Raw genomic sequence first — 12272 nt, 5'->3', positions numbered from 1 at the left:
TTGCATTTCCCTAAAGACGAATGATGTTGATCACCTTTTCTTTTGCCATCTGTATATTTTCTTTTGTGAAGTATCAGTTCAAATCTTTGGTCATTATGTATTGGGTTATTTCTTTTCTCATTGAATTTTAAGGGTTCTTTATTCTAGATAATAGGTGCTTTATCATATGTGTGATTTGCAAATATTTTCTCTCAACCTGTGGATTTTTATTTCATTCTCTTAACAGTCTTTCAAAAAACAGAAGTTCTTATTTTGTTGAATTCTAGTTTAACAATTTTTTCTTTTATGGATTGTGCTTTTGGTGTTATCTAAGGTATTTTTGTCTAACCCAAGGCTACAAAGATTTTCTGCTTTCTTCTAGAAGTTTTATAGTTTTACATTCTACATTTAGGTCTATGACCCATTTGTACATGGTGTGAGTTAAGGATCGAAGTTGTTTTTTTTTAAAAAAAATACAGATATCCATTTATTGTAGCACTATTAAAATTCTTTCTGTATTGAATTGCCTTTACGTCTCTGTCAACTTCTGGGCACTTCTTTCTCTCCCACTGACTATTTCTCTGTTTTCACACCAATGCCAAACTACCTTGAATTATGTAGCCTTATAATAAGTACTGAAGTAAGGTAGTATAAATTCTCTGATACTGTTTTTTCCCCCAAAGGGCTATGTATTTCTTCTCGAGTAAGCTTTAGTAGTTGTGTGTTCAATGGAATCTATCCATTTCATTCATGTTTGATTTGTTGGCATAAGTTGTTTCTAATATTCCCTAACCTTTTAATATCTGTAGAATCTACAGTGATATCACTCTTCTCATTCTAGATACTGTTAATTTGTATCCCCTCCCTACAGTCTACCCCCCCCCCCATTGGCGGGGCTAGTGTTCTTATCAGTTTTATTGATGTTCTCAAAGAACCATCCTTTGGTTTCAGTGATTCTCCCCCCCACCCCCCATTATTTTCTGTTTTCTATTCCACTGATTTCTGCTCTCTTTACTATTTCTTCTCTTGCTTACTTTGAATTAAATTTGCTCTATTTTTTTATTTTCTTGAGGTGAAAGTAGTTGAGGCCATTCATTTGAGATCTTTCTTCTTTTCAAATATTCCTAATGTAGACATTTTAGTGTTATATATTTCCCTATATGTGCTGCTTTAGCTGCTTCCCTCAAATTTTAATTTTTTTTCACTTTATTCAGTTCAAAATAACTTCTAATTTTTCTTTTTTTTCTTTTTTCTTTGACTCAGGGCTATTTACAAATATGTTTTCTAGTTTTTAGATGTGTATGAGAATTGTCCAGATATCTTTTTGTCATTTCTAATTATATTGTAGAAGACATACTTTGTAGGATTTGAAGCCTTTTAAATTTATTCTAACTTGCTTTATGGCACAGAATAAAGACTTTCTTGGTAAACTTTAAAAAAAGATGTGTATTCTAATGTTTTGGGATAAGATGTTCTATAAAATTCAGTTACGTCAAGTTGGTTGATAGTGTTATTCAAACCTCTATATCCTTATTGATTTTCTGCCTACTTGGTTCTATCAATTATTGACGGAGAGATGGTGAAATTTCTGACTATTGCTATGGACTTTTTCTGTGTTTTTTGTTTCCTTGCAGTTCTATTTTTACTTTATTTTGAAGCTCTTTATAAGGTGCATAAACATTTTAGGTTGTTACATCTTTTCGATGAATCGATTCCTTTATTATTACGAATGATTCTATTTATCTCTGCTAATATTCTTTCTCTAAAATCTATGCTGTCTGATTAGTTAATATAGTCAGTCAACTTTTTTCCTTTAGCATGGTATATCTATTTTTTAAGAAGAGTTTGAGAAAGATTGGCTTTACTTCTTATTTAAATGTTTAGTAAAAAGTTTGAGAAGAATTGGTATTAATTCTTTTTTGAAGAATTAATAGAACTCACCAGTGAAGCAACCTGGTCCTGGGATTTTCTTCATAATTAAATAGTTGCTCTAGAAAGGTATGTGTGCATGTGTGTCCTCTCCACTCAGTAACCTAAAGGGAAACAATTTTTTTTGCCTTGTTACAGTTTATTGCTTTGTTCTTTTCCCCTTTATCAGTCAACTATTGAACATCTTCTGCTTTTTAGATCTTGGAAACACAAGCTGAGTAAAACAAGATTTCTGCCCTCTAGGAGCTCTCATTTGAACATAAACATATAATACAGAAGAGTGTAATTGTTAGTATTTAGGTAGATTCATATATGGGTCAAAGTTGTGAGCACCAAAGAATAGATGGTTACATCTGCCTAGGAGATTCAGTAATGCTTCAACAAGAGGTAATGCTTGAGTCTAGTCTTGAGCAATTATGTATTCTCTGTGAGGATAAGAAAGGGAAAGGCATTCTAGACCGAGAACACCATGAGAGGAGGCATGACTGAAACAGCAGGGTATGTTCAGAGTGATTAGACTATAAGGTAGGAGTATAGTGAGAATTGAGGCCAGGAGACATGGGGAGGGGCTAAATGCTGAAGAACTTGGTATATCCTCAGAGCAAGGAATCATTGAAGGGGCTTTTTTGTTTGTTTATTTTTTAATTTAAAAAACAATGATTTTAGAGAGGGAGGAAGGGAGAGAGAGAGAAACATCGATATGAAAGAGATACATCAATATGAGGGAGATACATCAATTGAGTTGTCTCCCATCGCACCCTGCCTGGGAAGCAGACCGCAACCTAGGTATGTGCCCTGATCAGGAATTGAACCTGTGATCTTTCGGTATATGGGATGATGCTCCAGCCAGCTGAACCACACCAGCCAGGGCTGAAGGGTTTGGTTTTTTTGCAGGAGAATGGCATAACCAGATTCAGAATTTTGATAATCTTAAAGCTGTGGTGTGGGATGGATTGGTGGAGGTGGTGATATAGATGGAATGGCAGGGAGAAACTGTTGGACTAAAGACATAAAGTTTAGTCCAGATAAATGAGAGATGACCAGGGTTTGCAGAAGTTAAAATAGAAAAGGAAGGTTCGAATATGAGAGCTGTTAATGAGATAAAACTAGTAAGGCTTGATCTCCTGTTGGATTAATGGGAGCAGACTTGAAGACGATGCCTTGATTTGAAGAGGAAATATAATGAGTTTAGTTTTGGACATAGCAAATTTGGGGAATCTTAGAGAACTTCCAAGTACAGATGTTCAGGAGACATTTGCAAATATGCATCTGCAGTTTAGGAGACAAATTTGAGCTAGAGTTAAGAACTTTTAGTTATTTAGCAAATATATATTGAACATGTTTTTATGTGTCAAGCATGTACCAGGCGTCCAGAATACTATGAGGAACAAAATACACAGTCCCTGCATTATAACTAATAAAGGAGAACAGAAATCAGTCATGAAGACAGATAATTTCAACTGAGACTGAAGCTGTAAGGAAACTCATAGGGTGCTATTTTAACAGAAACTCCAGATCTAGTCTGGGGCTAGGGATCAGGGAATGCTCTCAGTTGAGGTGAAATCTGAAAAATAAGTAGGAATTGGGAAGGGAGGCAATGTAGGCAAGAAATTTATTCTGGGCAAAGGGAACATCATCATCATCATCATACTAATAAAGTACTCAAAGGTTATAAAACTGGATTTAAAAATAATAAAAAGAAACACCTAACTGTATGCAATGAAGTGACATGTAAACTATAAGGACACAACAAGGTTAGAAGGAAGAGGGTAGGAAAAGCCCTGCCGTGCAGACAAACACTAAGAGAAAGCTGGTATAACTATATTAATATCAAACAAAGTAGACTTTTAAGCAAAAAAACCGTATTACTAGGAATAAAGAGCGAACTTTATAATAATAAAATAGTCTCAAAATGTATAAAGCACATGGAGCATTTGACAAATCTGTAATCTCAGTGGGAGATCTGAACACATCTCTGGTAGAACCAGATGACCAAAAAAATAAGTAAATAAAATAAGACTGTGGAAGATTTGGGCACAATTAGTAAACCTAACTAATGGACATATATAGAACACTGCAACCAACAACACAAAATATACATTTTTTAAAATGTATAATTGACTATGCTGGTCAATAAAATAAATACAGAGTGTATTCTCTGACCACAATGCCATTAAGCTAGAAGTTAGTAACAAAAAGATAATTAGAAAATCTCCATGTTTGTTAATCAAAATAATATACTTCTAAATAATCCATGGGTCAAATAAAAATCACAGTGCAAATTAGAAAATATTTTGCAGTGAACAATAATAAAATGATTAGATATCAGAATTGAAGGGGTGCAGTTAAGTATATGGTTAGAGGGAAATCTATGGCTTTAAAACCAGATGCTTGAAATGAAACTGAATATCAATAAACTAAGCATCTATATCAATAAAGTTTTAAAAAGAGCAGCATATAAACCTACAAAAAGCAGAAGGAAATAGTAAATCGTCAGTAATGAATTAGCAAGCAACATACAGTAGTGAAATTCAATAAAGCCAAAAATTGGTTCTCTAAGAAGACTAATAAAATCTATAAACCCTTTGTGATAAAGGAAAATAGAGGATGCATAATTAATCAATGTAATAAATGAAAAAGAATATTTTATAATTTTATAATTGGGCAAAGTATAAGAATAATTTGATGTCAACAAATTTAAAATTTCAGATGAAGTAAATTCCTAGAAAGTGCAGCTTAGCAAAAGTTAATAAAAGAAGTAGAGAATCTCAAAAATTCTATGACAATTAAAGAAAATTCATAACTTTAAACCTTCCCACAAAGAAAACTTGAGGCAAGATAATGCATTTCTTTTACCAATTATTCCAAAGAATAGTGAAAGAGGAAACATATTCCAATTTGTTTTATTAGGCCAGCATAACCTTAATACAAAGCAAACAAAAGCCCTCTCCAAGAACATGACACGAAAGGAAGATAATGGACCAGTTTCTCTCATGAATATAAATGCAAAAATTACTAAACATAGTAACAAACCAAAACTAAATCTAGCTATATATAAAAAAGATATAATCTCCCTATTCTGAGGTCAGCTGATTAGCAACCTTAATTATTTATATCTGCTATTTTAATTTCTCTTTGCCCTGTAATATATTCACAGATCCTGGTGACTAGAAAATGGATAGCTTTGGAGGACCATTATTCTGCCTATCATATACATCTCAACTAAGCTGGGTTTATTCCAAGGATGCAAAGTTGTTTAACATAAAAAAAAACAAAAAACCAATGTAGTTTACCACATTAATAATAAGAGAAAGTTACATGGTCTTCATAATAGATATAGGAAAACCATTTGATAAAATCAACATCATTCATGATTTAAAAAAAATGTGAGCATGGTAGAAATATATAGGAACTTCCTTAATCAGTTAAAAGGTCTCTACACAACAAAGCAACAGTAACAGCAATACCCTATAGCAGACATCTTGTGAAATGCTGAAGGCTTTTCCTTTGGTTCAGGAAAAAGACAAGAATGCTTGTTATCATTACCTCTATTTCACATTGTTAAAGGTTCCAGCTAGTGATGAGGAAGAAAAGAAAAATATTGGAAAGGAGGAAATAATTATTGTTCAGATATGATAGATTATATACATTTAAAAAATCCAAAATAATTACAGAGAGGTTAGTAGAGATTAGAAGAGTATCTGGATATAAGGTCAGTGTTCAAAATTCAGTTTATTTTTTATATATATGGTAGAGAAAATAAAACACAAAATATGCCATTTCCAGCATTGTAAAAAAACCCCACAAAACCACATATATAACAGTAAATCTAACACAGGATGTATAAGACTTCGTAAAACTGTAAAACATTAAGAGACATTTTTAAGTACCTGAAATAATTGGGGAGATATAATATGTCCATGAATAGAAAGGTAGTGTTGTATAGATATCAGTACTCCCTAATATATATTTAGTACAGTTCCAATAAAATTTCCGATAGGTGTGTGTGTGTTTGTGTGTGTGTGTGTGTGTGTATAACTTGATAATCTGACTCTAAAATTCAAAAAAAAAATTCACATGGAAATACAAAGGGCCAAGAATAAAGGTCATTTTGAAGAACAAGGTAGGAGCGCTTGCCCCATTGGACATCAAGACTTATTATGAAGCTCCATTAAGACAGTGTGTCATTAGCCCTGGCTGGTGTGGCTCAGTTGGTTGGGTGTCATCCCATGCACTGAAAGGTTGCCGGTTTGATTTCTGATCAGGACACATGCCTGGGTTGTGGGCTCAGTTACTCCCTCTCCCTTCTTCTCTCTCAAAATCAATTTTTAAAAAGTTTAAAAGATAGTGTGTCATTATCTCAAGGTAGACAGACCAATGGAATACTATAGAGCTCCAAAATGGACATAAAAATATATAAAAACTTGATTTATGACAAAAGTGCCACTGAAGAGCCATGGAGAAAGAATAGTCTTTTCGATAAATGGTGCTGAAATAATATATTAGAAAGTTGCTGCCTCACACCATTCACAGAACTTAATTCCACATCAATTGTAGGTTAAAAGTACAAGACAAAACAAAGCTAAGAGATAATACAGAAAATCATACATATGATCTTATTGTAGAAAATGATTTCAAAACTTATGCTTTCATATTTTTAAAAAGGATTGATAAATTCCACCTTATTGAGTGTAAAAACCTGTTTATTAAAAGACATCAAGAGAGTGAAATAGCAAGTGACACAAGAGAAGATAGTTGCATCAAAGATAACCTTCAGTCTGGCAGGTGTGGTTAGTGGTCCAGCATCGACCCAGGAACCAGGAGGTCACGGTTTGTTTCCAATTCCGTCGTGCCCGGGTTGGGGGCTCCATCCCTGGTAGGGGTCGTGCAGAAGGCAGCCGATCAGTGATTCTTTCTCATCATTGATGTTTCTATCTTTCCATCTCCCTTCCTCTCTCTGAAATCAATACAAACATTTAAAAAAAAATGTTTTTAAAAAAAGATAACCTTCAAATGGCTCGTATCCAGTGTTTCGACAAATCAGCCCTAACACAAGAAATGATAAATAGAAAGTGGGCAAGAGCACTTCTCAGAGGAAAATCCAATAAGATCAATAAACATGAAAAGGCACTTACATTCATTTGTAATTGGAAAAATACAAATTAAAACTACAATTTATCACAACATACAAGAATAACTAGAGTTTTTAAATGGACAGTATCAAGTACTGTGAGGATGTGGAGCGGCAGCAGCCTCTCGACTCAGCTGAAAGGAGTGTACATTGATAGTCACTTTTGGAACAGTTGACATCATAGTAGCCTCAAACTGGAAACAACTCACTTATATCAACATTAGCCTGGGCGGGCGTGGCTCAGCGGTTGAGCATCGACCTAGGATCCAGGCGATCGGGGTTCGATTCCTGGTCAGGGCACATGCCCAGGTGTGGGCTCGATCAATGACTCTCTCATCATTGATGTTTCTGTCTCTCTCTCTCCCTCTCCTTTCCTCTCTCTGAAATCAATAAAGATGTATTAAAAAAACAAAAACAAAAAACAACATTAAAATGAGTGAGTAAATTGTGATGTAATCATACAATGGACTATTACACAACACTAAAAGTGAATGTCCTGCATCTATACAAAACAACATGAATGGTACAGATGCAATGTTGAATGAAAAGGGCAAGACATAAAATAATAATACATATCATTTGATTCCACTTACATAAACTTTAAAAAGCAATAAAAAAACCCCTATAGTGTTGAGAGTTACCTGCTTAAGTGGTAAAAGTATAAAGAATAATAAGGAAATGCTTATAAAAGTCAGAATAATGGTTATTTGGGGAGGAGGGAAGCAAGGGTGATTGGGGAGAGAACTGAAGTGGGAGGGTTCTGAGATCCAGGCTATTGTTTTATTTCTTATGTGGGGTTGCATGAGTGTTTGCTTTAATCATTGAACTGTACAATTTTGTATACTGTTTGTGTTTCATATTATAGAATTTTAAAAAGGTTTAAAATGTAGACATAATGATGAACAAAGAGGTCAGAGGAGACAAAATTCATACAAAAGTTTGTTTTTAATGAATGTTGATAAGTAACACTGCAGTACAATTAGATTTATCTAAAACTTTTTATTTGGTAGTCATTAAAGCTCAGTAAATAATAAATTACTTTCTTCAGTAACCATTGTTTACCAGAGGTACGTATTGGCAGCCCTCACTTTGCATGATAGAAATGACCATACAAACGAAAACCGTGCAAAAACTAGCTTAGTAATCAATGGGAAAATTTACAGTCGTTCCACGATCTTTAAAAAAAAACCGTCAAAACATTAAAAAACCTATGTCAGTTATAAAAATGTATAGAGAAATAATAAAAAACAGTAATACGTTAATTCAGTATAATGTAATATAAAACATTAGAAACAATGTTTTATTTCTTTGTAAAAAATTATCTAGAGTACTTTGAACAGTACTTTCTTTGCCTTTTATAACAGAACAGCTAGCAGAGTGAGCACCTTTTCTGTACCTTGGCAAATTGTCTTACTCTTTTCTACTAAATTTAGATCAGCTTTCAACATTTTATTCATTGCACTTTCAATGTGGTGAAATATCTCCCGAGTTCCTTTTAGTGTGAAGTTTCTTTCTGGCATCACTTCCTCTGGGACAGCTTTTTGTCACAACCAGTTTTCTTCCTTATGTCAATAAGTTCAACTTCATTAATTCCTTTGACTGCACATCTAGAGTCTCAAACAGTGGCAGTGGTGACATTCCTGTAATCAGTGATTTCTTCTATTACTCCACTTACATCCAATTTGAATTTATTTTTTAGCATTATCATTTTTTGTTTCTTTGCTGCACTTTTATCTTTGTTGGCCATTTCCCTTTCAGTTACCCATTTTGTAAAATTTCATGTGGATTTATCCTTGGGAGGCAAAAAGGTAACCCAACCTGTCTATAGGCTAATTGAATAGCAGCTGAGGAGTAACCAATACCCTACTTTGAAAAGAAGTGATGTGATTGGTCACTGATGATGATGTGCATCTCTTATTAGCATAGTGATGTGTGGACTGAAGTCCTAGCAAAATAGTGTGTATTTATGCAGTTATTTGTATTTATGCAATTAATGTACTGTGGTGAGTGAAATTAGAACTAGGTGGTTGAGCGACTGGTATGACTGTTGAAATTTGTGCATATAGGAAGCCTGGGAAGTGAAGAGTGACTAATTCAAAGAAGGTTAAACTCTTTGATAAATTATTTTAAATAAAGATTTGGTCGGTTTCCATGAGTTTGAGGATGTAGGGGTACTTGGATTATTTGCTCTTTGAGCTATTGAACACCTGATACATTTTACGTGTGTCAATGTAAGAAACATCCAAGCCTGTACAGAATTTTTATGAGTTTGAGCCAAACTGATGACAGTTGCCAGGAAGCAAAATATCAGTGGATTGAGAAAATGCTCCAGAGAATGGCAGTTTTGCAGCTTATTTTATACATTACAGTCTAAGAAGGAGACACAAGGCTGGGGAGTTACATGAAATCCATTGGTGGTAGATTAAGGAAGCAGGAGAAAGCAAAGCGGGGAAATCTCTGAGACTGGATAAAGTGAAACGGAGAGACACGTACTTCTTTTACATTGATGAGTATAAAATAGTTAACAGTTAACATTTATAGCACATAGAGATGGTATTTGGGCAACAAGGTAACAATGAAGAGTTGTGTGCTCTCTGCTGTGGTGGGAGGTTTTGCCCTACGGAGTCTGGAAAAGGGATTAATTACTCTGGCATTCCAAATGTATGTTATCGTACATCCAAAAAGACAGTAGAGAGGCGCAGTTAAGGTAAAGATTGACTCTTGTCGGGAAGATACTGGCCTGGGACATGACTACTCACCTTGACTCACTTTTAGTTAGGAAGTTTTCATTTCAGACCATCCTATATGATTGCTTTAGGTCTCTGAGTTTGTAGGGCCCACCATGCTTGCCTCCTCTGAGCTTGTTAGGTTTCGTGTGTGGCCCCTTTCTTCCACATGTGGAAATGTAAATTTGATACTGTTTCCAGCTTCTTTAATCCTTTTAGGCACTTATTTAGAGCGAACCTTTCATACCAATTCTCTAAAACAAAACCTCTAGTTGTAGTAAGAAAAAAGAATGGTTTTAGGAGAATAATAGTGATGGTGATTATGAAATCACCATGAAGCAACTGACTTTGAAAGTAAGGGGTTTTTCCCTCAATGTTTTATATAATGTTGACCTTCTAATAGTTGAAGATAAAAGAACGTTGACAAGTTAATTATGATTCATTTAGTCAGCTGATTCCATTTTCATTGTCTTCAACTAGCAGATATTTTATTAGATTTGAAAGATAAGGTCTCACTCTGTGTTGGTTCAAATTGAATAATGTTCATTTATTGTTTGATTTTTCTGCAGGTGAACTGGCACAGAGGTTGAGCTCAAGATGCCTTTAGTGAAAAGAAACATCGATCCTAGGCACTTGTGCCACACAGCACTGCCTAGGGGCATTAAGAACGAACTGGAATGTGTAACCAATATTTCCTTGGCAAATATAATTAGACAACTAAGTAGCCTAAGTAAGTATTTTTATATAAATTAAAAATATTACTTCTAAACCCAATTGTTATGCTTTAGATTATAAAGAATAATTGTTCTTGTGATTAATCGAAGGAAAGGGTGAGCTATTAGGTGAGAATACAATATTATCCTGAAAAATGTAGTCATTTTAAGTAAAATCAATGAGTTTTAGAATTGTTTCTTCTTCTTCTGTGTGTTTTCTCTGGGAAAGGGAAATAAAGACAGAATCTTCAGGAACATAATCCCATGATAAGAATTACTGAGATTGTTTCTAAAATATGATTTGATCTATGAAAGATAGAGCCAGACTTATATTTCTGCTTGCTTGTTATTGCTATTAACTTTTTTAGAGGCTTTAACTATGTTTTGGGACACTAGTGTCTCTCTCTTTACATATATTTTATTAACCGAGGGAAATATTTTTATATTATCAAATATATACAAGTGAAAGGTGTGGGGTAGTCACTACTCAGTGGATTGGGTTATTCCAATTTGAGTTGTCTAAAAGACATTAGGATATCAGTTAAGAGTCTGATCTGCAGCATGATGTGAAAAGAGCAAGTGAACCTGGCCCCTGACAGACAAGAGGGTTGGCCACATAATAAAAGGCAATGGAAGGGGCGTGTAGGAGAGGAGGAGATAGGCAGTGTGTTCCCATTATAAGATTAAAGAACAAAGCTACTAGGTTAAGGAATTAAATTTAGAATAGTGGAAAATTATTTAATGTTAGAAAATTAAAAAATAAATCCAGTCTGTCTTTTGAATTGAAGGATTAGCTTTTTCATAAGACATTTATATTTCATTTTAAAGATAAAACGGTGTTCTTGGCCTAGAAATATTCTCTAAATGGTCTTAGATTTATCTTCTCATTTCTACCCTCCCACATGGATTGTCCTTACAGGCAGGATTGGCTCTTGTTTTTCTTTCCTTTTAACTTTTTCCCTTTATTTTCATAACTGAGTACTTAGTACAAGATAAAGAGAGGTTATTAATCTAATCTGGTTCAAGTGAGAGCATTTGGACATACACACGTAGCTAGAGCAACATGAAAAGTTACTTTTGAATGCTAAATTTCTATATTGCCTGTGAAAGAAGTTGTAAGAATAAATGTAAAAACTGTTTATTTGAATTTAAATATATTCCTTGCCCCTTTGGTGGTTATTTTTTTCAGGTTAGTTATTGGCAGTGAATCACTAACATACATGATTGTTTTCTTGTTTCTTCCTTGGGAAGAATAAATATAGAATATAGAAAAGTCAAAAGAAGAGTTCTAGATGTTGTATTAACATATGATTAAAGATATTTGTTAACATTTTTTGTGGCCTAGGAATAATTGAATCTAACATAACATGATTTCATATAGAATTTATATGTAATGCATGTACATGAGTACATCAGCATGTTAATATTAAAATATGTTTTAAGAACATAGAAATGATGTTAATAAATTTGGTTAAAATACTTTTTAAAATTAAAATGAACTGACATTTTGCTTTAGTATATTCTCAATATAGAATTTAAAACTAATACAATGATTAAGGGTATTAATTTGCAGTACTAACTTATTTCTTACATAACCTAAGGCAAAAACTTAAAGAATTTTCAAGTCTGATATAGTTCATATAACCAGCAATACCTATTAGCATACACATGGTCATGTTGTAGCCAACCCCCTCCCCCAAAACAGAAATACATTGTAAAACTGTAGCTAAATTAGGTTTAGAGTGCTTCAGATTTGAAATTAGAGACTATATAGGCATTTTTAGAGATTCAGAA

At 33.8% G+C, this 12272-nt stretch overlaps 1 protein-coding gene across 4 annotated transcripts in view; it reads left to right on the top strand.

Moving 5' to 3' along the window:
- WASF1 (WASP family member 1) overlaps positions 1-12272 on the top strand; it is a 36524-nt gene that overhangs the window by 8207 nt on the left and 16045 nt on the right. For all 4 annotated transcript variants that reach the window (XM_087817549.1, XM_016217521.2, XM_087817548.1 and 1 more), the window contains exon 2: positions 10335-10495. In XM_087817549.1, the coding sequence (XP_087673675.1) occupies positions 10363-10495 (133 nt within the window). In that variant the 5' untranslated portion in view covers positions 10335-10362. The remainder of the gene's footprint in view (positions 1-10334; positions 10496-12272) is intronic.

This window comes from Miniopterus natalensis, chromosome 5, assembly GCF_054644295.1.
Source record: "Miniopterus natalensis isolate mMinNat1 chromosome 5, mMinNat1.hap1, whole genome shotgun sequence".
Classification (NCBI taxonomy): Eukaryota; Metazoa; Chordata; class Mammalia; order Chiroptera; family Miniopteridae; genus Miniopterus; species Miniopterus natalensis.
Note: the sequence above shows the minus strand (reverse complement) of the source record. Positions and strands in the feature narration are given on the sequence as shown.